General features: G+C 39.9%; 1 protein-coding gene across 4 annotated transcripts in view; it reads right to left on the bottom strand.

Annotated features, from left to right (window-relative positions):
* The window catches only part of epha8 (eph receptor A8), a 159,871-nt gene extending 132,251 nt beyond the window's left edge, over positions 1-27,620 (bottom strand). For 2 of the 4 annotated variants that reach the window (XM_085272927.1, XM_085272925.1), the window contains exons 1-2: positions 27,275-27,620; positions 17,989-18,069 (exon numbers count right to left, since the gene is read on the bottom strand). In XM_085272927.1, the coding sequence (XP_085129053.1) occupies positions 17,989-18,069; positions 27,275-27,362 (169 nt within the window). In that variant the 5' untranslated portion in view covers positions 27,363-27,620. The remainder of the gene's footprint in view (positions 1-17,988; positions 18,070-27,274) is intronic. The other 2 variants (XM_085272929.1, XM_085272928.1) reach the window with 1 other exon arrangement.
* Positions 27,621-27,862: the final 242 nt, after the last annotated feature.

Here is a 27,862-nt window from a genome sequence, read left to right on the forward strand (position 1 = left end):
GTTCATGAATAAGGTAGATGTTAATGGATATATTCAACAGCTCTGGTACACAGGAAACACACAGACCAATCACATGCTTTGTGAGTCATTCCATGTGATGCTGCTCAGCCAATCAAATAATTTATTTAGAGTGCATGTGGGAAAACAGAAAACTCCACGAGGAGATGAGAGAAGCCTGAAGAAGTAAGTCAGGGGAGCAGCAAGAAAAGAGGGGTTAAAGCTGAGATGGGTTACATGTGAAGGAAAAAGAAGAAAAGGGGAAACGCAGAGTACAAGTTTTCCTTTTTTTAAATTAAGCATTTAATTTTAGGATAGCTTTTTCTAAAAGTTCTTTTTTTTAACTTTTGAATGCAAACCTTGATTAACTTTGAATGAGAAAGAATTAAATATATTGAAATATCTTGCACTGAATTCTGAAGCAGGTGGAACTTTATGACATTCTGGAACTTTGTTATTTTCTTGAACTGGACCTCTTTAATTTTTAACTGACAGCCCTGCTGTATAGAAAAGAAACGTACAATCATGGCTTATCAGGCACAGCTATGCTGCAGAGTGAGAAAAAGTCCAGAAACTAAAGAAAGAAAATGTGATTTTATTTGGGGTAATAAGTTATGAGCTGGAAGAAGTGCAAATAGATTTATCATGATTGTGAATGTGTTTACATTTTATTTTTACCTGTTGAAAGACGTTTCATTCAAATACTGGCTTCCATTTTAGCGATCTACGATGGAGGAGTGCTGGCAGGCTATACACTAAAAATGTTACGCCTGTAACATCTGTTCCCTGAAGGAGGCAAACGGGGTGCAACACAAGGTTGCCTCCCTGTGCAGCTGGGCTCGATGAGCAGTGGTTATCGAAATGAGGGAGAACTGTGTTACAGGGCTGCTCATAAGTCATCACAGTTCATCTCCCTATCATGTTTTGAGTTTTGAGTAGGGCTCATGGTATAGTTTTGGTTTATGAAGTTATTTATGTTCCAGTTATTCAGTATTTCATCCGCTGTATTCACTCTGTTGTTTGTATCCTAGTGTCATGTGTGTGCAATTGTTTGTATAGTCTGTGTCTCAGTGTATGTCCTGTCTTATTGTGATAGTCCTGTGTAGGTGATGTTCTGTTCTGCTTCCCTGTTTCGTCAGTCAGATTATGTCCAGCCGTGTTTCCTCTCTGCCTGGATTCCCTCTTGTGTATATAATGTCTCTGTCTCCTTCTGTCCAGTGTTGTGATCTCCTTCTTGCTGTGTTTCCTGTCTGTATAGTAATTCCATGTATAATTCTGCCTGTTTAGGATCTCCCAGTTAACCTTCCCGTTTAGTTGTTTACCTATAAACTCACAGTCCTGCCTGTGAGTCTGCACTTTGGGGACATAACTCTGCCTAGCACACAGATCCACTAACACTGCCTTAAAGGCATGAATAGACATGTCTTCAGCCAAGACATGCGGGGCTATGACATCCCATAGTATGTGTTGTACCGAGTGCATCAACCGAAAGAGAACATATCCTCCAGTACCAACTTGGGTCATCTTTGCACTCCACAACTCAGTTTTGGAGTTTTCCATTAGGTGGTAGTACCTGGTACCAGGTACTCTCTCTGTAACTGCTTGGGGTTCCAAGCGATCTGAGGTGATCCAATGTGATGTCAACAGTGGGGTCACTCGATGAGTCATGAGAATGTCTCCATCACAAAAATCAAAACCACCATTTTTGAAACCTGACAACAAGGGAAATGGCTACACAAAAGACCATGACCGAGGTTCCCAAGTCTGACACAAAGCCATACACCACATTTGCCTTAAAGACATTGTTGTGGCGTTCATGTTGCATAGGTACTAGGTACTAGTGCAAAATAATAATTGACTTTAGGCCATGAAAACAGATCAGAGGGGAAAATGAGTGTAAAGTGTAAGGGTTAGGGTTAGCACATGTTGGTAAACTTCAAAGGGCTGTTCAACTTTCAGTTGTCATGTCAAGACCCAGATTCACAGAATATAACCTTATCAGAATTAGCTTGAATCACGGCCCTCTTTAAAGATTTTCTTCATAGCAAAGCAGCTTTTTCTTTGCTTACTATTCCAAGACTTATCTTAAAGTAAAATGAGTCTGATGAATGTGTCAACATTAGATTCTTCTCCGTCACTCAACTGAAGTTATCTGGGCTGCTTCACTAAATTTCCCCAAGTCTAGTTTTGTTTGACAAGATTTAAAGAGGGCATCAGAAGAAGAAGAAAAACCCTGTAAACTGAGTTCTGTAAAGTTTCTTCAGCCAGTATTGACTTTCATTTTACAGAGAAGGGAACAAAATCATGTGGCTTCCTGGATGACAAATGAGCTGTAAATAAACCACAACACATGGGAGCAGAACTCCAGGCTGGGATCACACCCAATACATAACATGTTTGTGTTGCTGCAAATGCTTACCCACAACATATGTTACTACACATTATGCCAGCATTCTGTGGTCATTTTTCTTCTTTTCCTACCTTCTTGCTTAATACTATTTTGATAATTACTGAGTTAATAGTATTAGTAAATATTGTGTGTAATGCATTTAAAAAACCCTCATATAGTTTTTTGTTGTTGTTTGTTTGTTTGCTTTTTTAAAATAAAACTGTTACAGAAAACCTATTTTTATTTTCAGGCTATAAGAATTTTCAAGCAGGCTCCAAGAAGGTTTGCATGTGTACAGCCTTAATGCTGGCTCTCATCCACTGTGTAATAAACTAAAGACTCGAGAAAGACAGAGAGATGCTCTCTCTCTCTCTCTCTCACACACACACACTCACACACACACACACACACACACACACACACACACACACACACACACACACACACACACACACACACACACACAGAGTTCAACACTGAATGCTCATCACTGATAAGAAGGTAGTGATCTGTGACAGAGTGGAGCAGCCATTAAGGGAAGGGACGACAATGCAGTGACTGCATCTTTTCTTGATGAAGTTTGCCTTTAAAATGTGGATTGGATTACAAACCTGAGTACATCAGCTAATTCCTTATTATAATGGTACATTTTTTTTAATTAATCTAAGCACATTTTAATGTATTTATGGTGCATTGTAAAAGCTGATGCCAGTTAACATACTTTCTGGTACCTTTTTGGCCATGAATAATTTCAATAATCACCTCCTCACCTAACAAACTGATTATAATAATTTTGAGTAAAATGTAACTGAAATGTATAAACGCAAAAGTTTATTTATTCACATAATTAATCATTAAGGAAAATATGCTTAGTATAAATTGAATGCATACCAATCCAATACATTTCATTTAAATTTAATGTTTTCCTTTGTACTTATGCAAAAAAATTACTTGAAGAATTTACATCAAATCACTTAAAGTCAGCATTTTGAGTGTAAATATTTTCTTCAGTGTGGAGTCCAATCACTTGGACCTGTAGATACATGACTATAGACTTTACCTCTATTTTTAAAACTGTAAACAGTAAGAAACCATCAATAGGAGAGAACACTGCCAGCCTACAGAGGAGCCCTGCTTAGTAGAGCCACAATAGAGAAACAATGATGTAACAGAGATATATGGGCTACATTTTTCTTTAAGAGAAAATGAATATTTTACACATTTATGCCTTCATTGTCCTTGTCGTTTCTTAATTTACTCTCAGCATGTTTTTCTACATATCCTCACATCTCCCCATCTGAATAAATACTCACTGTCCTTTGTGGCAGTTTTCCATATGTCTAACTTGCTGTAAAAACGGTGCTTTGTTCAATGGTGTTCAGCTCTTTTTTTCCATTTTCTTTCTGTGTTTCTTGCTGTGTCTTTTTAGCATTTGTTGCAGTGGCCCATTTTCCCCACAGGGATCATTAAAGCTTCATCTCGTTACCTCCACACCTACACTAACCTTCCTCCCTCTTCTTCCTCGTCTCATCTTTCTTCAGACTCTCCCTGAAGTTTTTCTCCCCAGAGGCTCTTCTTTCCTCCAAATGTCTCCATTGTGGTGTAAGCCTTTTGTCCTTGGTACCAAGAAAGCAGTACAACCGATGGCGGGAGAAGACGGCTGAGAGACTTATAATGACACGCAGATGCAGATGTTCCCTTTAGAAAAGACTTTGTTTCAACTTTTCACCCTCTGCTTCTGAACTCATATGATAAGTGCCACCAATAGGTTTTAAAGTGGTAGACAGAACAAACAAGTGGAAATGGTATGAAACAGTGTGGACACACGCACACATTCACGCACACGCACGCACACACACACACACACACACACACACACACACACACACACACACACACACACACACACACACCAATTTTTGGATAAAAAATAAAAAAATAATATACACTTGGTTTTTTTATTCACATTAAATATTTTGAATGGCTCAGATATGTTTGCATAAATTTACATAATTATACAAAAAAAAATTATTTTTGAGTATTTTGTCAAAAATTTAATCCTGAACCCGACTTTTTAATTTTTTGAATTGTTATTTAATTTTTTGGCCTAAAGTTCAGCGTTTAGTCAGGAAACAACTGTTTAATTTCTTGTAAACTTTCCTTGAATTTTGATAGATTTTAGTCTGTTGTTTCTGTGTTACTTGCATTGCAAGTTTTCTTTGGACATATGCTCTGAGTTTACAGAAACAATTACCACATTTAAATGGTATTTAAATCTAGTCCATTCCCCCCTGCTTTTTTTGTGTGGTATACACAAAAATGTGTAATCTCTTTTTTCTTTATTTCTGACATCGTTTACATATTTTAATTGTATTATTTGTATTTGCTTTATTTTGGACATTCATAACATTCAGTTATTAAATACTTATATAGAAACACAGTTATTCAATTCAATTCAATTTTATTTATACAGCACCAAATCAGAACAACAACACCTCAAGGCACTTTATATTGTAAGGTAGACCCTACAATAATACATTACGAGAAAAACCCAACAATCATATGACCCCCTATGAGCAAGCACTTTGGTGACAGTGGGAAGGAAAAACTCCCTTTTAACAGGAAGAAACCTCCGGCAGAACCAGGCTCAGGGAGGGGCGGGGCCATCTGCTGCAACCAGTTGGGGTGAGAGAAGGAAAACAGGATAAAAGATATGATGTGGAAGACAGACAGAGATTAATAACAAGTATGATTCAATGCAGAGAGGTCTATTAACACATGTTGAGTGAGAAAAAAATAAAAACGTATTATTATTAGTTCCCAAATGGAGAGCAAAACTAATGAAAGTGGAACGAGCACATTAACAGAAAGTTAACTGGAAAGGAAAAGTGTGGCAGTCATCTCTGTTGTTTTATTTTCCTTCATGGGTCAACAAAAGCAGATTCAAGGATGAGAACTGGACTGAGGCTGATTACCAACTTCCTCATATCAAGCTACTCCTTAAACAGAGAGAACAGCTAAGCATCTTACCTGGGCTGTAACAGTGCCACATGCTGACTAATTGGTAGTGAAGTCAAAAACAGACAAACTGAAGGCCAATATCACACTAACCTGGGCTTCATCAGCAGTGCCAGAAGCTGACTGCCTCCATGCCATGCTGCACTGATGCAGTTTGTTAAAGGAATCCTAACCAAGAAACTGTATTGTCAATATTTTAACAATTTAAAACACTGGATTCCTTTTTAAAATACCAGCAAAATCACCAAAATTATAACAAAAAAGGTTAAATATTTTACTATATTGACTATACAATATATAAAAAATGTACCTTTTGAAGTTCTGTTTTTTAAGATCCACTAATATTTCGAGTCAGTCACAGGATGGTGGGTTGATGGTTTTTACTATAGAAAATGCCCCTGACAATAAGGTACGTAGAAGTTTGAATGAAGGGTTTCTGCTTAGAATCTACTATTATAACTTTACTGTGTTAAATACGCAGGTCTGACTAGAGCACCAAAAAATGCTAAATTAAAAATATCAGTTCAGTGCTGCCATATTGAGGACATGACTGACTTTGTTAAGTTTAAAGTAAATGAATAAATAAATAAAAATCTAATTAAAACTGAGCCAGCCATTACTTGGTCAGAAATTGGTGTACAATACAGAGTCCAGCAGCTGTGCAATAATTCTACAGTCAAACAGAAGGTCAATATGCCTAACAAAGCTCATTTTTAACATTTAATATCCATGAAAATAAACAGATCCCTGGCACCATGTACAGCAGCAGGGCCCCCACGGGACTCCAGCAGACAGAGAGTGAGGACTGAAAACTCAATCTGTTAGGTGTACTAAAGTGATTTTTAGCATTATCCCAGAGTAATAGGATTCCCCCGCATGGTTGATACTTTTTTAATGCAATCGTTACCTGGTTCATGCATTTTTGATTTGTTGATTTTTTCCAGCTCAGCGCTATAGGTGTCAAGTTTAACAGCACAAAAATGTGTTTTTTTTTTCACTAAGGTCTTACTATCATCCTAACACTGGCAAGAATGAATAAGAAGGCTCTTAAAATAAAAACAAGTAAGGCAGATATTTATTACATGATTGATGAAATCGTAATAGTTGTTGTGAAGGGGAAAACTTCACCTACAGGCAGAAAATAAAAAATAAATACAAAATCCATAAAAAACATTTGACAGTAAATAATGCTTTTTCATCTTTTTAGTTGGGCATTTTTAGTCTATGGGAATAGATTCCAGGTAAAGCCAGCCTCTAGTGGCCACTACAGGAATTGCAGTTTATATTGCTTCCACACTCACCCTAACTTTAAGCCCTGAGTGCTGCTGGTTGCCTTTGAGGCATCTGTTTTCTAAACGGGGAAAAAAGGTGATTGAGGATTCTGTGTTGACTGTTAGAGCTGTAAGTCTTATATTAGCATATTAAAGATATCACCTCTCATTAACATGAAGACATAAGAGTAAAAAAAACTATCTGAAACTGAACGTTTAGAGCTTTTTCATGTCAGAGCTTTTGGCTCACAGGAATTATTACTGCCATGTTTAACTTGAGCATCTGCCGCTTTAACAGTATGTATATAACAGAAGAGGAGACTTTAAACAACTACTAAATATGCTATGTGGGGGGGGGGGGGGGGGGGGTATTTGAACACTGGAGACACAAGAAAGCTGTCATCGTCATCACTGCCAGAGCTTCCAAGATTGTTATGGAAATGAAGCATAGAAGTGTGCACTGCACAACTTTTTCCATATTATCAGCACAAAATGCACTGGACACAGCGCTTTTTCAACAAGTAAACAGCAGAATACACCGTAAACACGGCCCAGTTTACAGCTATCCACAAGCACAAGATTGGGTCAGAAAGAGCAGGCACAGTACCTGCTCCTCTGCTGGATGCTTGATGAGATGATGCAGTTTACTCAAACCCCACCCAGCACAATCTCTCACATCTTACTTTACCAGGTGCTCCCATGCTTGAGCGTGAGACCCTGCTTTGTATATATATCCCTGCAAGGCATCATGCTTGCTGCATGATGAAGGGTGGAGGATGCTCAGGGCCAGCGAGACTCATCCATTCCCAGAGGAGAGAGGTGTGAATAGCAGGCTATACTGCTGCCTGGGCCTGCCTGGCTTCCCCAGGGAAAACATCCAGAGGGATGTAGACGCAGCAAAGGAGAGACATGGCAAGCTATTTATAGAGCAGGTAAAGAGGAGTGGTGGGGCAAAATGAGAGGAGGGGGCAGTAGACAAGAAGAGAAGAGACATAAAAGTCTGAAAGCAGATGACAGAGTATGATATCTGTGGCTCACGGTGTCCACAGAGATCTGGACGGATGTTGTCTGCAGCACCTGCTGAACAGAACAGATCTCCTGACTTGTAGCTCATGCTGCTGAAAAAGCTGACCAAGTATGCTCAACTTATTGATTTATGGCAGAGAGAGTTCATGCAGAGGTTAGCTGTGTTGAACTGAAGAGCAGCGAGACAGAGCAGAGAGAATAGTTAAGTCAAGATGACGGTGATATTTTATCAATACGGACTCGACTTGCAGCCCAGAGATCCCTGTGATGTTTCCATACCAGCTCCGTTCTCACCATGCCTTTCTCATTAATAAGTAAAATTACACTTCTTCTTTATTTATTTTCCTGCACGCTGGCTGCTCTATCAACAAGCCCCTGCGCTGTCAGCTCAGTTCAGCCCTAGTGCAGCATGTATGTCTCTATTTCAAACCAATGCCCTTTAATCATTTTCATCATTTCAGCGGGCTGACATTTTACATAAAGAGCTCTTATCATCCCTAGCTTATGCTTAATGATGAATGGTGATAATTACTGTCAGTCAGTGTGTCTAACATGCCATGGTCACCTCACTATGTCTGCTCTGGAGGGCCCATGCTTGAAGAGGGAAAAGAGACTGCAGTATCAGTGGCAAGATAACATTAAAAAAAAAGAAGAAGAAAGGAATTGGGGCACACATGCCCTGTACCGTATGTGTTCATGACTTAGTTTCATGAAAATCTTTATGTATAACCCAAGGTTTTCTCTGGTTTTCTGCCTCCAGGCTGAGAGCCTTAGGAACATTTTGGAGCCAGGCAATAAGAACACAACTAAATACAATGAATGACTTTTTATGCTACACTTTAGGCAACCATTGACCAGGTGTTCCCTCTGGGTGCGGGCTATATTTCCTGCCTAGACCTACAGTAGGTATCTGTAATTGTGGCAACCTGTCCATCAGTGCTGGCTGAGCTGCATTCCTGTTAGTTCCTATTAGTACAGGAAAATTACAAAACACTGTTTCAATAGAACTAAAAGCTTTAGGGAAGACATGGAATGAAATACGGACACCAGGGACATAAGGAAATATGTGGCACTCAAAGAATGTGGAGAGAATTTCATAACAGAAAATGCAGGGAGGGAAAAAACCTTATTATAGGGCAAAGTCCGGAAAATGGCTAAAAACAATTCAAAGATTTGGTTCTTAAATGTATTTTCTACTATACCTAAAATACTCAAAGCACTTTGTACAGCTTGCCTCATTCACACAAGTACATGTTCTATGCTTAAGTGATCTCTCTCTAATGTACACACACATTCAGACTCTTATGGATATATCAGAGAGCTATTTGGGGTTGGTATCTTACCCGAGGATATTAAGCACACAGACTGAAGCAGCCAGGGATCGAATGATCAACCTTTTTTTAGCAGATGACCTGCTCTTCCTCCTGAGCTACAGGACCCCACAACATCACAATGTCAGCATTGGACAGCTTGCAGAGCCGTTATTTATTTATTTATTATTATGTATTATTAGTTATTTAAAATTTGTATTTGTGACAGAATTTTGTTCAAGTCACCATTAAATATGGAATAAAGAGACAAACACTGCTCATATGGCAAGGTTTATATAATACTTCAAAGGATCTGCCTAAGTAAAGTATCACGATATATGTGAAATGGTCAAATGTTCAAGGGTATTTTTTATAAATGTAGCTTTTTCTATTCTACTACTCAATATATTGTAGGCAATAATGAGCAGAAAATTTCAAAACTTTGTCAAAAGAATAAAATCAAAATGACAAAACAAAATTTAAAATTAATATTTTGCTGTAAAATGGGCTCCATCTTTTCAGTATAGCACAATAACAAAATAATGATTTATATGTTCTAAGTTATCAGAAGCCTAGAGTAACCTACTAAGCAAGGTCAATTGAAAAGCACCTTTACATTATAAAGTATGTCTTATCTTGATAAAATTACTATTTTGCAGCTGATAAGATATTCAAAACAACATATAAAATGGGAAATAAATTTGCATAATCATTAAAATTATTATTTCTTTGGAAATCTGCAGCAGAATAGTGAAAACTGCTCGAGAGCTGGTGGACCTAACTGTCTGTGCAGCCCAGTGAGAGCTGTAGATTTGAATGAACTACAGAGTAGTGACTCTCTGCATCATTAGCCAGTACCAAAAAAAAGCAGCCTGAGCATGGAAACATCAGCAGCAGGAAGTAAGGTGCGCAAATCAGTATCAAACCATAATTTCTAGTGCACAACACAATGACATGCTGCTGTGTTAATGTGTTTGTTTTCCCCATGGAGCCATGCGTCGAAGTGCAGAGCGTTCCAGTGCAGAGAGCGAACTGGAGCTCGCAAAAGCCTGCAGCACGCCCTCTGCTCAGGGACTCGCAGGGATACACCAGCTTTGTTGTTAATCTAGTTTGAGCACAAGTAGATGAATGAGTTTATGCATTTGAAAAGGGCTGTTTTTGAACAGAAGACGAATGATGTCAGAGAACAGAGAGGGGAATAAAAGAGTGTTTGGACTCCCTGTTTTGAAAGAGTTAGCCACCGCACGTCACCGAGACAGCTGTGCATTTCCTCTCCCCACTTGGCTATTCTTCTTTCTTTCTTATCTTTTTTTTCTTTTTGCTCGTACATTCACCTTAAAAATCTTTGATCTTCCTACATTTATACATTTATACAAGATATCACTGCACTGATTACACACTCACATCATCACACAGAGGTAGTTGTACTGGAAGAACATGGATCAAGAGGAGAAAAAACATAGTAGGTAACACAGCTCTCTACTGGCCCTTCCTCTTCCAACTCAGAGGTTTCAGATAAACTTCTTTTAGACTTTTCAGTGTAAGAGCTCAGGATCTAAAAATGCTGCTTCTGTGCTACTGATCTGAGTGATGTCATACACAGGCCAGGCTTGTTTGTGGTTTCATTTACTATCTCTATCTCTACTTTTAAGATTAGGCTTAAAAAATTTCCTTTTTGCTAAATATATATATATATATATATATATATATATATATATATATATATATATATATATATATATATATATATATATATCGATGTAGCGGTTCCGAATGACAGCAATATCAGGAAGAAGGAACACGAGAAGCTGGAGAAATACCAAGGGCTCAGAGAAGAGCTCGAGAGGATGTGGAGGGTGAAGGTAACGGTGGTCCCCGTGGTAACGGAGCACTAGGTGCGGTGACTCCCAAGCTAGGCGAGTGGCTCCAGCAGATCCCGGGAATAACATCGGAGATCTCTGTCCAGAAGAGCGCAGTCCTGGGAACAGCTAAGATACTGCGCAGGACCCTCAAGCTCCCAGGCCTCTGGTAGAGGACCCGAGCTTGAAGGATAAACCGCCCGCAGGGGCGTGCTGGGTGTTTTTATATATATATATATATATATATATATATATATATATATATATATATATATATATATATTAGGGGTGCAACGATATTCGTATCGATATTGAACCGTTCGATACAGTGCTTTCGTTTCGGTACGCATATGTATCGAACAATACAAAATTTGTGATTTATTTTATCAACTTTCCTTCTGACGATGCTGTCTGTGTTGAGCGCTCAGTGGATCTGCGCTCGACAGTGCAGCCTAGGCGGAGTAGTCAACGCAGATTCACTGAGTGCAGGGCAAGCTAGCGAGACAGAAGCTAAGCTCTCCTTGCAACATGGCAAATTGAACCTCCCCCACCCTCATTCAGATCTGGCGTTTGGAATTATTTTGGTTTTCATGTGACGTATGACCCTGAAGGTAAGCGCGTCATGGACTAAAGTAAAACAGTATGTTGGATGTGCCACGCAATGCTCAATTACATGGGTGGGAACTAGTGTGTTAGCGCAGTTAGCTCATTAACGTGTTGGCCATCCAGCCCCATGCACAGGGCGATCCGCGGTAGCTCGTTAACGGAGATTCGCCGTGTTGTGGCGTTAACGTCATTTCAACGAGATTAACGCTGACAGCACTAGTGGGAACACAACGAATATGACTGCACATTTACTCCGACATCATCCTAGTGCAAAGACAAGTGGAAGCAGACAAAAACAACAAGCACACATGCTACAAACTTTACCCGAGTCATTTAGACAGCCGTTAGCACATGATTCTCCTTATGGGGACCTGATATGTTTAATATGCTGCTGAGAATATAGCCCAGAAGAAGCGGATAGTATAGCTTTTATTTTGGAAAGAGCCATTTCTCTGTAATAAACTCTCTTTTCCAAAGATGAGTGATTCCTCAATCAGATACAGGGCTCGCAATATCGCTAGCCCGACGTCCCGGGGCTAGCGATTTTTTTCAGTCGGGCTACCAAAATCTATCTCTGCCCTGCCCGTCGGGCTATTGTAGGAAGGAAAAATATATGTCAATGCTTTTGCATTCTTTCAGAAATGTAGCTGGGTAATTATGTCATTGGCATCGGTGAGCCACTGTCAATATGTGACATATTGAAATCGGTTTGAATTTGCGCTTGTTTTTTTGCTTTCACTTTGCAATCGCGCGAACTGTGTATAGAGAGCGACAGCACTGATCTGTGAGTGATGATAATTTGCGCACCAATTCCTCTGACATCGTCTTATTAATCGTTAGCTTACTACGCAAACATGACAAGTGAAATCTCCCGCAGCAAGCTTAAACATGTGAGAGGTTGATCGCGCAGAGAATCGCTGACCGTTATGTGAGTGCGCGTGTAAAAGCAGCAGGATTTATATTTTAGTTCTGCTGAGCCAAATAAGACAGGTCAGGGTGAAGAAGTGACAGCCAAAGAAAAGCTTACCACAAAACGGAAAAGTTATGACAAATCAGACTATAAGGCAAAAAGAAAGTGCAGCTTTATGGTTTCATGGACAAAATAATTTCTGTGGCTGCAATATGACGAGCTAAATAACCAGGGCTGCACATAAGTGGTCCGCAGGTGCGCATTCGCTGTCAAAATAAAAAACGCGCACAAGATAAGAAGTTGCAACGCGTGCTTGCGTACATAAGATTTTCAGGAGGAGGACAGACATTTGTTTAGAACTCTTAAAGATGTCGAAGAAGCTCCTTTAAGCAATTACTGTGGTGTTCCTCCACCTCCAAAGAAATGTCAGTAGGAGTCCGAGCCACAAAAGAAGTATTCTCGGAAAAGTGGTTGCAGGAGGTGAGCTGGCTTCAAACAAATGATGAACGCACAGAGATGTGGTGCAGAATGTGCCGTGAAAATTTAATAAATGACAAATTAAAAAGGCATGAACATTTTTTTTTGCATCGAAAAAATATCGAACCGTGACACTAAAGTATCGAACCGAACCGAACCGTGAATTTTGTGTATCGTTGCACCCCTAATATATATATATATATATATATATATATATATATATATATATATATATATATATATATATATATATATATATACATATTTATTTATTTATTTATTTATTTATTTTTACTCTAAATGCTAAGGTTACTTCAGGAGAAGGTAATTCATAGGCTAGATGCTGATGCAAGACATTGAGATAGACTTTTCCAAACCTTTTGCCAAAATACCAAAATACTCTTCATTTAATGTATTCACTTTCTCCTCCTTTTATCTTTCTCCCCTATCTGTGTATAAAAGTAAAATATCTTGAACTGTTTCCTTTAGACTAACGCTTCACATTTTCCAGACATTAATATCATCCCCACTGAGATAACTCAGTTAGATGTGTGTGTGGGAGCATGCACATGTACATATGTGTAGCCCCGCGTGCAGAGTACATGTGTGTCTGGATTTTCATCATTCCCCTTGCCAGGTATTAATTTCATCAGGGCTGTGATATATGAACAGATTACTGGTGTAAAACGCATTATTTCCTTATGGAAACAGGCCCTGGGAGAGATCCATCAGCCTGTTTCATAGTTGCTTTGGGGCTTACTGCATCATACATGAGCACTTGGCTTACCTGCCGTAGTCACCGATGGAATGCACTCTCCCGCACTCAATATGAAATCAAGACTGGATCGTTTTTCAAACTCTTTATAAAAGAAGTCACTTTCATGTCTAAATAGGGAAGTAAATGCAGGTCTTCTATCTTTCTAGTTAAGTCGGTTAGTGATTCTAAATTCTACCTGCAGTCGCAGTCAGAGGTTTGGACTTTTAATGATTTCTTTGAACTATTCTTTTTCCAGGATGGAATGATTGTACAGTATAGAGTTTTGGCTCATTATCTTGCGGTAGGATGAACCCCTGACACACTAGGTGCACATACCAGAGGGTATTGCATGGCGCTGCAGAATGCTGTGGTAGCCAATTTGGTTCAGGCTGCCTCTCACTCTGTACAAGTCACCGACCCTGGATCCAGCAAAACAGCCCCAGACCATCATACTTCCTGATGGTGATGATGCCACACACTGTGGAATCATCCTTTCGCCTACTTGACAGCATACAGAAATCCTGCATCATGAACCAAAGATTTAAGAGTTTGATTCATCCAGCCATAACACCTTCTTCAAGTTGTTAGCAGTCCAATGGTGGTGTTCCATGGTCCAGCAAGCCTCTTACAGCTCGAAGTCTTCTCTTCACAGTTGAAACTGAGACTTACTTACTACAGGGAGTGCAGAATTATTAGGCAAGTTGTATTTTTGAGGAATAATTTTATTATTGAACAACAACCATGTTCTCAATGAACCCAAAAAACTCATTAATATCAAAGCTGAATGTTTTTGGAAGTAGTTTTTAGTTTGTTTTTAGTTTTAGCTATTTTAGGGGGATATCTGTGTGTGCAGGTGACTATTACTGTGCATAATTATTAGGCAACTTAACAAAAAACAAATATATACCCATTTCAATTATTTATTTTTACCAGTGAAACCAATATAACATCTCCACATTCACAAATATACATTTCTGACATTCAAAAACAAAACAAAAACAAATCAGCGACCAATATAGCCACCTTTCTTTGCAAGGACACTCAAAAGCCTGCCATCCATGGATTCTGTCAGTGTTTTGATCTGTTCACCATCAACATTGCGTGCAGCAGCAACCACAGCCTCCCAGACACTGTTCAGAGAGGTGTACTGTTTTCCCTCCTTGTAAATCTCACATTTGATGATGGACCACAGGTTCTCAATGGGGTTCAGATCAGGTGAACAAGGAGGCCATGTCATTAGTTTTTCTTCTTTTATACCCTTTCTTGCCAGCCACGCTGTGGAGTACTTGGACGCGTGTGATGGAGCATTGTCCTGCATGAAAATCATGTTTTTCTTGAAGGATGCAGACTTCTTCCTGTACCACTGCTTGAAGAAGGTGTCTTCCAGAAACTGGCAGTAGGACTGGGAGTTGAGCTTGACTCCATCCTCAACCCGAAAAGGCCCCACAAGCTCATCTTTGATGATACCAGCCCAAACCAGTACTCCACCTCCACCTTGCTGGCGTCTGAGTCGGACTGGAGCTCTCTGCCCTTTACCAATCCAGCCACGGGCCCATCAAGACTCACTCTCATTTCATCAGTCCATAAAACCTTAGAAAAACCAGTCTTGAGATATTTCTTGGCCCAGTCTTGACGTTTCAGCTTGTGTGTCTTGTTCAGTGGTGGTCGTCTTTCAGCCTTTCTTACCTTGGCCATGTCTCTGAGTATTGCACACCTTGTGCTTTTGGGCACTCCAGTGATGTTGCAGCTCTGAAATATGGCCAAACTGGTGGCAGTGGCATCTTGGCAGCTGCACGCTTGACTTTTCTCAGTTCATGGGCAGTTATTTGGCGCCTTGGTTTTTCCACACGCTTCTTGCGACCCTGTTGACTATTTTGAATGAAACGCTTGATTGTTTGATGATCACGCTTCAGAAGCTTTGCAATTTTGAGACTGCTGCATCCCTCTGCAAGATATCTCACTATTTTTGACTTTTCTGAGCCTGTCAAGTCCTTCTTTTGACCCATTTTGCCAAAGGAAAGGACGTTGCCTAATAATTATGCACACCTGATATAGGGTGTTGATGTCATTAGACCACACCCCTTCTCATTACAGAGATGCACATCACCTAATATGCTTAATTGGTAGTAGGCTTTCGAGCCTATACAGCTTGGAGTAAGACAACATGCATGAAGAGGATGATGTGGACAAAATACTCATTTGCCTAATAATTCTGCACTCCCTGTACGACCACTATTAAGCTGTGCTTGAAGCTGTTGTCCTGTGAGCCACCTATCAGTTTGCCCCAGTTTCTGAGTGCTCACTGACACCTTGACTTTCTTTGCAATTTCTCTGTAGGAAAGACCTACATTTTTAAGTGTTATGATGGTCTGTGTCTCTTCCATTGTTAATTGCCTTTTTCTCACCATTTTTGTAGCAACACACTACTTTCTGTGGTACAATACAGTTCAACTAATGCTTACAAGAGTATGGTACAACAGTGTGTTCCAACAATGCTTTTATGCAGACAGAGGGGGTTGGAAGTAATCCGGAAAAGCTGGAACACTTGTAGGAATTAGTAGCACTAGTTTTCAAGACTTGATCAACCTCCATTGCTGCATCCTTTGTTTCACCTCTGGCAGTTCACCACTTACCTTTGTACCATTTCAAGCAATTCATTGGACATGAATGATTTTAATTGCAATAAATAACTGGAAAACTTTTGACCAGTAGTGTAAGCTGTACAATCATTCTAAAATTACCATGATATTCATGCCCATGATGACTGAATGTGAACCTCTGACCACAACTGTAAGTGTGAATTTGAAGATGAAGCTAAACAACCACCCATCCATTGATCAGAGACCCCAGTGCAGAGATTGCTGATGAAATTATGGTCTCAGTCTCCAGTTCCAGTTCATATTCTCATGCTGCAATGATAGTTATTTTGTACATTACGGTTCCCGTGAGAGTCAAACAGGACGGTAGGTAAAGCAGGGTGTGCTTTACCGTGCCAACTGATAAGTCACTAGTTTTATTGTGCGTACGGTTCTCATTCACTTCTGTTGAATATTCATTATATCTGGCCAAAAAGCACCAAGATTGTGTGGTGAAGCTCCAGGCTTCTTTACACACTTTATACAATCTGTGGAAACAAAGTTTGAGGATTGTCTAAATGGGACCTATTTTGACTCTCATCCAAAGCCAGTTGTCTCAGGAAGGTGCAACAAAGGAAATTACTTTGACACAGCAGCAGTGGCTGAGCAAACTGTTTCCACTTAGGTGGCTGGCCAGTGACCAGGGCAAATAGTCAGTAGGTTTTGGGTCACCGACTCTTTCATTTAATCACTCACACAACAGCGACTGCTCAATGAGCTCCGTGCCTCGTATTGCAAATACACATTTACGAGTCGTGTGGGCTTTTCTTTCATATAATCATTGCCAGATGAAGGTATTTGTGATACCCTTATCATGGTGAAACAGTGTCACTTTGATGAAATAGTGGCAACAGAAACTAGTACAGGTCATACTGGGGGACTGTCATTTATGTTTTTGTCTTTAACCTCTCTTTAGTGTTGCTTTAAAGTATTCATCTGTTGGTGAATTAACAGTACCGTTTGAATGGGATGAAGAGCAGGAAGACATTTAGATGTACTTCCACCTTAGTATTGCCTTAACTGGTTATTCAACTAGGTAAGCATTTAATATTAATCGAGCATGCATCACTTTAGACAGCAGGAGGAACAGGAGCACACAGGCAAAAGCAGAAAATCCAAAGTTCCCAAAGAATAATCTGCATTTCAGTTTGACTAAAGTCATGCTTTAAAAGTGTTTTACCTTGATTTGGAGCAGCAGTCAAGCAAACAGAATAATAAATGAGCACACCGATATCAGTCTCCAAACGTTAGCATCTTTAAGCTAATGGTTATAGTGAACCAAATAAAGCTCTAACAGCAAAACTGTTGTGAGTAAAACTTTTTTAGTTTTGCACTGTTTTTCTTTAAATTAGTAAAAATATGTCTTTTAACAATCATCAAAAGAGTGCCTCTCTATTTTAAAATCTTAGGCTGATTCCTAATTAGTTTTGACATTAGTTTAGCATTTTAATAGTACTGCTAATGAGCAGATAAGACAAACCGCCTTGGTAGAAGTAAAATATCACTTTGTGATTGATGGTTCAGACCAATGTGACAGTGTGTTGAGGGCTGTAGTGGTAATTTCCTCTTCTTGACTCTCCTTCTTAACAAAGGCAGCAAAGCAGTGACAATGGTACTCCTCTAAGCGTCACATTCAGAGTGCAGTGACAGACAATGTCTTCCCATCTGAAGTGGCATCAGATCTAAAAATTTCAGGGTGGCTGTAGCTCAGGAGGTAGAGCAGGTCACTTACTGATCGGAAGGTTGGTGGTTCGATCCGTGGCTCCTTCAATCCCTGGGCAAGATACTAACCCCAAGTTGTTCTCTGATGCATCTATTGGAGCATGAATGTGTGTAAATGTACTTAGAAAACACTAAGTTCAGAGAATGGGTGTGAATGTGGCGTGTTGTATAGAGTGCTTTGAGTACTCCGGGAGAGTAGAAAAGCGCTATATAAGAATCTGTCCATTTACCATAAAAATTGAAAAGTGTGTGTATTTCATGGGTCATTCGGAACAGCACTGAAAATAATCTATTTTTACTTTCTACTTTAGAGGACATGGATTTACTCTCTCTCAGCTTGTTGCCGTTTGAGCTGCTGTGACTCAGAAAATTCTCTTCACAAAGTGAGCCTAGCACAAACTTTGAGTTTGACCTTATTAGTTGGATGGCTCTTTGTTGCAGCAGCAATTTGAACAGGTTGGCAGGTTTGCCAGCGTTTATCAGAGCATATTAGACCTTCACTGGGCTTCTATTAAACTTAATGAACATTTAAATCCTTTAATGGATTGAAGGGAATTGAGAGCGGCAAATTATCAGCTAGACACTCTCCACTGGTGTTGATAAAGACACTCACCGGTGGAACTTGAAGAGACACATTTTAGACAGCAAGCCTCCCTCTCTTTTCCCCTCTTCGTCTCACTTTGTTCTCTCACTGTGACTCTTTCCATCCCTCCTCCTTTCTCTCCTTTCACATTGTCCCTTCCCCCCTTATTCCTCTATCACACAGTCTCTCTTTTGTCTCTAACACAACCTGTACGCCTCTTCCAGTCTATAACAGAGGAGACAAAGCTGATGCTCCAGAGCCAGATCTTCGTCATTCATCAGTCCCCATGAAGGGAACATCATAGAGGTCTCTCTCCAGGAGGGATGTGCTAACACAGCCACAACAGCAGCCCATTACAGAGCTGTCAAGCATCACCTACAACTGTCTCTCACTCTTTCACTTTATCTTCAGCCATCCCAGTGAGGGATCTTCGAGCACACATGGTAGAAAGCACAGAAATGTGAATTACCCAGCAACACGCCTCCAATCAGAAAGAGCAGCAGAGCCGGCACAGAGGCTGCTGAACTCTGCTCAGCCCAGCTTCAGCTCCTTTTAATGGGTGGAAAGGGCTCTAGAGAGCCCCCTGTTTTGTGAGGCCTAGTCGGCTTCAGCTCCAGGAGGGCTACAAGAGCCAGTTGTATTGATCTGAAAGCTAGCTCCTGTATTTCTGCCGACAGCTGGCTAACAAGTCTGATGTCTCAATAAAGACTGGTGCCTGGGGGAGAACTGATATGTGTGTTGGAGGGGGGGGGGGCTGCTGGGTCAGCCAACAGCAACCTGTTAGAAGACACACCAACAGACAAAGGAATGGAGCAGTTCGTGCCCTCTCTGTTTTTAAATGCACTCTGACAGCACTCCCCTGCTCAGGATGACACTGTAAACTGTACTGAGCTCAAACTCAGAAGAAAAGGAGAAGAACATTTTATGCTCACTTCAAATGCAATACATTAAAGTAAAGTGCAGTCATTTGCTGTTAAAGCATAATTAATAAAACTCTGACTTCAAAGACTGTTTTATTCCTCGTTTTCAAGGTAAAATCGTGACTAACTAAAACAAAGCTGTGTTATATATCTCTTAATGCTCCCCACTCCATTATTGATCGGGACCAGACAGCTTTAAGTGATAGAGCAAAACAAACAAAAGAAGAATGTTGGTGAGAAAGAAACACAACATGACAGACTGATTGATTGGTGAGGCCGGGCTTGTATTTTTTATGCATGAGACTTCAGGATATAGTTTGGCCGCTTTGTGTGGCAAAGGGCTGGAAGGAAATATCAATAAAAAGGCTTGCAAGATAAAATATTGTCTGAAATTCTGTCTGCCTCATCAATCAATCCGTCTGTCATGTTGTGTTCAAGTTTACCTGTTTTATGTATGAGGTTTTGAATAGACTTGCACCATATCCTGGGAATTAATTGATTAATTGAAAAATGGACTGTGTGGTTGGCACAAGGACCACCACTAGAGGGGACTGTGAGGTAGCACAAAAGGGCACTATTTGGACAAACTGTGCTGACAGTAAAGGGAAATAAATGTGGGAATAGGTTACCAGCAGTCCGCGACCCTGAGAAGGATAAGCGTGTTTACACTCACTCTTTCAAAGAGATGCAAGTAAAACACAGCAAAAAATAAATAAAATCAAAGATTCAGCAGTCGCTCTTAAATCTGTTGTCACCTGTTTAGCAGGAGTGGGGCGGGTGGAGGTTTGCCCGGTGCCACAGCGGTTATGTCAGTGGGAGGATCCGGGGGGTTCTCTGTGAATTTCCCATTCCCGTGGGATCGTGCTTGGCGCCAGCTCAGATTTGAAGTTAAATTTTTCGCTGAACAACCAAGTTTTCTTTCCACACAGAATGTACAGCAGACGCTAATGTTTTTGTCACTTTTTACCGAATAAAATTTAAAGTAATGTCAGTACTTCCAAGCTTTAAACGCTGCATGGTTGTACTCTAGCTGAACTCCATATGATCCATTGTTGATCTGCACGCACGCTCGTACGTCATTGTCATGAGACACTCTCACAAACAAAATCACGGTTTAGTAACGTAGTAATGCAGCGTGTTTATGGGAAAGTAACTTTTTTGCAATAGTAATCCCTTACATTACTTGAAAAAAGTAATCAGATTACAGTAACGGGTCACTTGTTACTAAACAAGGTCCATAAAGACATGGATGAGTAAGTTTGCTGTTGAAGAAGTTGACTGGCCAACAAAGAGTCCTGACCTCACCCTGACAGAACACCTTTGGCATGAATTAGAGTGGAGACTGCGAGACAGGTCTTCTTGTCCAATATCAGCGTCTGACCTCACAAGTGTGATTTTGAATAATGGTCAGAAATGACCATAAACGCATTTCTAAACCTTGTGGAAAGTCTTCTTAAAACGTTGACTTTCCCTGGGACACTCTAAGCCTTAGATTTGTTCTTTAACCCATTCAGAGGTGGACTCGTTGGTTCGTTTGTGATCATTGTCCTGCTCTATAACCCAAGTGCCTTTGAGCTTCAGGGTACAAACTGAAGGCAGGACGTGCTCCTTTAGGATTTTCTGGTGGAAAGTAGAACAAAAGCAAAACAGCCTCAGATCATCACACTATCACCATGTTTGACTTTTGGTATGATGTTGTTTTAATGAAATGCAGACCCAGGACATGCTGGAGAGATTACATCTCTTGGCAGGCCTGTGAATGCCTCTGTGCCCCCCAGATAAACTGAAGGAGGGAGGTCTGAGCTTCTCGCCTTAGACTCCTCCCTCTGCGAGTCGACCCAAAATAAGTAGAACAAGATGAATGGATGAATTAGTTTTACGTGAGATGTAGGGGCACTCAAACCTTGCAGAAAATTCATCTCGTCTGTCCACAGAATGTTTTCCCAAAAGTCTTGGTCATCACAGTGGTTTTTTGTTTTTTCTAGCAAATTTGTGTTATTTTTGCTTTCTTATTATTGAATAATGAACACTAATCTAAACTGAGGCAAGTGGTGGCTGCAGTTCTTTGGGTGTTGTTCAGGATTCCTTTGTGACCTCCTGGATGAGTCGTCAGTGCACTCTTGGTCTAATTTTGATCATTTTGGGTCCTGTGAAGATTCACCTCTGTTCCAAAATTTCCAAAAGAGTTTGTGGATAACTCTCAGAGTGATTCAGTGGAATCACAAAGCCTTCGACATATCTTTGTAACCTTTTAAAGTCTAGACTTTCTAGACTCAGTGACATTGTTACTCGTCTGTTACCTTATATCAAGGTGTGTTGAATTTTGAGTTCTTTTAGCTTTAATTTTACTTTGCAGGCGCTATTTAAGTGATTTTTTGATTTAACACTTCTGGAAGTAACAGGCCTGGGTGTGTGAAGTGAAACTGATCTCAATACTGTAGAATTACTTTTTCACATAGTCCCGAATAGGTGCGGGTAGTCCCCCCAATCTTAATTAATTAATCATAATTTAAAACTGCATTTTATATTTTATTAAGTATTATTTTATCTTAATATCAAAATTTGTTTGATGACCTGAAATATTCAAGTGAGATAAATATAATAAAAAATAAATACAAAAAAAAAAATAAAATAAAATAAAATAAAATAGTAAAATAAAATAAATAAATAAATAAAAACAAATTATAAATAAATAAAAATTATGAAATAATAATAAAATTAAATAAAATTAAATTAAATAAACAACTTGGAAATCAGGAAGGGGCAAACACTGGAATACAAAACTAGAGGTAATTTAAATCAAGTCTCCGGAATTTATTTTGACCTTAAAGTTGTTCGAATATGAGATTTATTTTTTGGGTATCCCAAATAATAAAAAGTAAATAAACACATAAATAAATTGATATGAACAAAGCTCAATTCCTAGCACTTTTTCTAAAGCAACAATGTTTTATTGGTTTCTTTTTTTCCTCCCTCTAAATCCAAAAGATCAGAACCCACTTGCGGGTAGCGGTACATTTTAGCCACATGCTAAGAAGCATAGTTTCAGAAACTGTATGCTGCTACCTTAAATTGGGTCCCTTGAACATATTTGGGCCTCTGATAGGAAACATCCACTTGGCTATGTGAAAATAAAGGCACAGACGAGAACTTAACCCTAACCCTGCCTTTAAACTGCTCTCCAGCAACCTGGTAGATGTTGGGAGCTGAAGTAGCTTCAGTGCTTAAATCTAATAGCAACAATGCTTTTTCTTAACTCTGTAATGTGTTATAGAAAGGTTTCCTCTCTAAGCTATTAATTCTGTCAAGTCGTGCTACGTTTTATTTCCGTGTGATGTTGACAAAAAATGAAAAAGCGCTACATTCTCCATTGAGTGAGGAGAGATCAATATAAACAGCAGAGCTGACTCTAGCAGTGATCAAATTCAAAAGCTTTTCTTTTCACACAAGCAAAAATTTGTTTTTGCCTTCTATCGCACAAAGAGAAGCAAAAACGGCAACTCCCAACACTTCAGCTGCTTTCAACTTCTCCTTCTTCATTTCCTTTTTTAAATTATGTGCTCAAATTTTTCAAAAGTAAAGCAAAAATAATCCTGGCTGCGACTCATTGTTTTCTGCCTCTGGCTCTCGTTTCCCTAGCTGGTCTTCCTGCAGCAGAGGTATGTTGTAATAATCATCTACCTACAGTTTGCTCATTAGCAGTGAGTCCTGCTCTCTGCATGGGTCTTTTCATGTTCCTCAGTACTGACAACTACCTGAAGGAACGCTCTGTGTCCTCGATGGGAATGCGACAGTGTGAAACAGTGTGCCGGAGTTGAGTCAGGGACAGTACTCACAGACAGGATAAACTGCGCAGGGAAAACCACCACCCCCGTACAGGCAAAAGTTGCAATAATATGTGGGAGATGCAGCAAAATGTGTTGCTTCCTGTGCGAGTGTGTCTGTTTGGCCTATAATGACTTTTCTGCAGGCAGATACAAATACAGATGATAAGTATTTTGTGCCAGTAACTTTAATGTGGTCATTTTCATCCCTCAAAAACCTGTCAAAAATAGGTCAGTGTTTCCTCTGTGAATGGATTCTTAGAAAGCTTTATTACTGCAGCAAACAGCTCAAAGTTAGAGGAGCGTCTGCTGCTGGTGTTGATGTTTACAGCTCACAGCTTCAAGAGACTTGCAAAAAAATTATATAAAAATAAACACACACTGAACATGAACTGAAAAACTTAGTGTAACCACACAATTGCAAATGAATTCAATTTGAATATTAAAGACGGATATTTTTCCTCGTTTTTTCTGGTTGCTCGTTCCTACAGACCAGTGACCATCACATACCTGACTCCAGCTTGTTTGTCTTGGTCAACAGAAAAAAAGTGATGAACATGATAAGCATGTAGAAGTGTTATTCCGAAACACAATCAGAATCTGGAAATTAAAAAATCACTTTATGGAAAAAAAAAGAATGGAATAGAATACAAACGACTTTATGTTTCACAACATTTCATCATGAGAGGAGCTGGTGGGTTTAATAATTCACTGGAACATTTCAAAATCATATAGATTCTCTGTATTTAATGTAATTTAAAAATAATTGTGCTACTTAAAGTGTTTTTTTTTTAACTTTGGCTTCTGTATATTACACAGAAATATTAAAATCTCAAGCATTAAAGATAAAGCACGCAACATTAGAGATAAAGATATAGTGCTATTTTTAATGATTGCTTCCTTACAATAATTTGAATAATTTGCTTAAATTTTTTCTTTAATTTTCTTTTTTATAGGTTATATTCAAGATTAAAAGGAAAATCAAAAACAGCGCTCACCTGCAAGACTGCATCTAAATTGTGTCAAAAGAAAATCACGTCTCCAAAGTTGTTTAATATTGAAGATTTGTTTTTATGTTAATTACTTTTTAACCAATTCACTTTAGCGTTGCCTGTGTACCAAAACTATTATCACTGTGCCATAATACCATGTTGTTTTCATAGGCACAAAGTTGTACAAGCTGCACAGCCTTTTCACACTTTACTTCCTTGCTTTATGTGACTCGTGATATTCTAAATTCCATCTCTGTAAATGAAATACGTTGCTAAGCATACAAGCCGTACATCGTGGCAGGTTTGCCTACAGCTCCTCTTTTTTTCTGCCTAGAAAACAGCAGTGATCGGATTCTATAATAATTACTGTAGCTGTCGGGCACACAATAGATTCGGTGCAAGATTCAATATTGCACATCTCCAGCTGAAGAACATCCAGACACATGAGATGTCAAAATATCATTTGCTTTCCCTTTGTCTCTTTGTTCCTCGAGGTCTGACCCCACACAGATCCACGCACACACACAAACAGAGTTGCTCCAAGTAACTAAATGACGATGTTTGAAGGACACTTAAGGTTTGATGAGCTGAATATATACAATTCAAAGTCTCACTGTGTGTGAAAGCGCAGGCAGCCTCACATACACACCTCTGGCCATTAGTATGGATCTGCACACGATGAATACGATGAACAAAAACAAAATGGCTGGCCCTGGCTCGTGCTCTGATATACGTACTCAAGTCAGTCAGAGCTCTGCACGGTTGCAGTGCCCGCTCTTTCAACAATGTAATTCTTAGCGCTTTATCTGCATTTTTAGCTATCTTTTCCATGTACATGTAATATCTAGAATTGCCCTCAGGTCAAACTGCAGAAAAGCAAAGGAGAGAATTAACGTTTCATCGTTTTAATTCTTTTTTTTAATTCAGCGGGATACAGACAAAACTACCGAAATAAAAAAATTGTTATCTTTTTTGCATCAACTTCTGACTTGAGCTTAATTGCATGTCTTTATTTCGATAAATGATGATAAGACCATAGGATTTCGAGGGATGGTTTTATATATATTTGTATAGATAGATAGATAGATAGATAGATAGATAGATAGATAGATAGATAGATAGATAGATAGATAGATAGATAGATAGATAGATAGATAGATAGATAGATAGATAGATAGATAGATAGATAGATATTATCACCACTCAGAGGTCCTCTTTAAATAGAGTGAGAACTTCTTGTTGTGAGCAGGAATCATTTGTCCTCTGACTGAGATCTTGAATCGCTCAGTAGAAGCAGCTTTATTCTGAGCTTTTCAAACTTTGCTGTGACAGAACAAAGACACTAAGTGTACTAAAGGGAGAACCAGAATAAAAACACTTACTGTCTATCATAACATCTGTTTCCGTGTTTTCTAAGCTTCTGCACCATTTGAATGGGACCTTTAAATTGTATTTGTTAGAAGCAGTGGGAATAAGAGGAATAACATTTACTTTAAAGCATTTTTAGGGGGGATTTCCAAACATGATCGTCTTCATTGTTAGGCAAAAAATACCAAAGGGATGCACTTGTATCATTTTTTATTTTTCCCACATTTCCTGTCAAATTAAGCCAAATCTTCTAAGAAAACTAATATTAACTCTTACCTCAGCGAATTGGAATATTAGAATATGAAACCATGTTGATTTAAATGGGTTTGCACTGCGCCAGTATTCTCAACAGTTTTTTATTAAGGTGGATTGAGACACTTTTGGACCTAAAATGATGGACAGTGAAACTTTTGTGAATTTCTACCAATTTGGGGGGAGCGTTGTTTGGTTTTTTTTGTTTGTTTGTTTGTTTGTTTTGCGTTTACATTTAGATTTGGAGTGAGACGGACAAGTTCTTAAATTCAGTTAGCATATATGTCTGAGCAATGGGCTCCAGTCACCGTGGGCTGAATGTCAAGAGCAAAGGCACAGGAAGAATGGGAGTTCTTTACATGGAAGTGGATATGAGCGAACACTGTGGTCCAATCAGCACCAATCAGGACGGGACCGCCGAAGGATGGAGAGGTAAATAAAATGTGACATGCAGATATCGCAGGACTGAACGTGTCTCACCTCACCCTACTTGACTTCATACTGGATACTTCTCCACCACTGAGGCAATCCCGCCCCACACACTCTCACGCACCCAGTCATCTTTTTTTGCTGCTTTTTTCTTGTCTTCCTGCAGCAGATAAAGCTCAGTGTTGTCACGAGGGGTGAAGAAGAGGCCCTAACATTTGAGCCGCTGCTGTCACTCAGCCTCCTGAGATCAGACCTATGTCAAGGACCGTGTCACACTCACAAACTAATATAAAGGAAGGTGTCGGGGGACTCTGTGGCGTGTGCGCGCAGCATTAGTTGAACAAGTGATAACAACAGTTTTCCGTCTCATGGTGGAAAGATGAAGGACAAGAGGATGGAAGAAAACAAACCCAGGCTGGGCTTTAGGGAACAAAGTGTGTGGAACAAGAGTATAGGACACACACACACACACACTTTTTCAAGACGCTCACACAAGTGAGGATTCATGAAAATTTTCGGTTCAGATAAAAAAAGAGCGCAGACACACACACTTTCACGTCACCGCCTAAGCCCTCAGCAGACACATGCGCTGTTACTGCAGCTGACACGCAACCCGGCCAAATATGAGCAATGTCAAGACGAGTTCATACGTACACATGCAGACATCAGGCGGATTTCCTTGAGTTGCTCCGCAAAGCAAACTTTGATGTCTTGCCCCTGGGTTGAGACATCCTCTCTGAAGTGTGTGTTTACATTTGTTAATGTGTTTGTGTGCGTGCGTGTCATGCATTGACTCATTGTCGCTGTGTTCTTCACACTGGAGCGCCACATGTATGAAGTTAATCCCCGCTGTCTGACTATATGCATTATTTAATTCTGTCTGTTCAAATTAACACACACACACAAAGACTCTCTCTCTCTTTCTTACCTTCATTGCTGTTACTTCCCGAGGTGCCCACAGCCTGTAGTGATATAGTCCATAGCAGCATCGCAGCCAGCCCCGGATCTGAAGCCATGGTGTTCTCCCTCACACCCCGCCAGTCTCCCTCTGCCTCTCTCTCCCTCTCTCCTCTCTTACTCCCTCACCCTCACTCTCCCTCTCTGCAACTCACTGCCTCTTCCTCTCTCTCTCTGTGCTCTCTCCTCCTTCTTCTTGTGTCCCAGGGTTGAAGAGAGAGTGAGAGCAGAGCGCTGAGGAGAGATTTTGCGTGTGTGTGTGAAGGCTGTGAGCTCATTGGGTTGGAGTTAGAGGCTGCCTCTGTGGCTCTCTTCAATCTGCCAGCTCCCTCATGCACACACACATACATAGATAGAGTTTCGGCAGGAAGAAGGAGGGAGGGAGGGACGGCCGCGTCTGTCAGAACGGTGGCAGCCAATTAGAGCGCGGCATTGGGAGTGAAAGCTCTCTCGGAACGCCACACCCTCCCTGTCCTACCTGCCTGGCCAACTCTCACTTTCTGTTTATCTCTCTGGGTCATGAGCTGGCACAGTGCTACACCCCAACTCCTCCCTCTCT

Source organism: Mchenga conophoros, linkage group LG5, assembly GCF_057382185.1.
Source record: "Mchenga conophoros isolate Kocher_MC1m ecotype Shallow Benthic linkage group LG5, M_conophoros_male_GT1.1, whole genome shotgun sequence".
Classification (NCBI taxonomy): Eukaryota; Metazoa; Chordata; class Actinopteri; order Cichliformes; family Cichlidae; genus Mchenga; species Mchenga conophoros.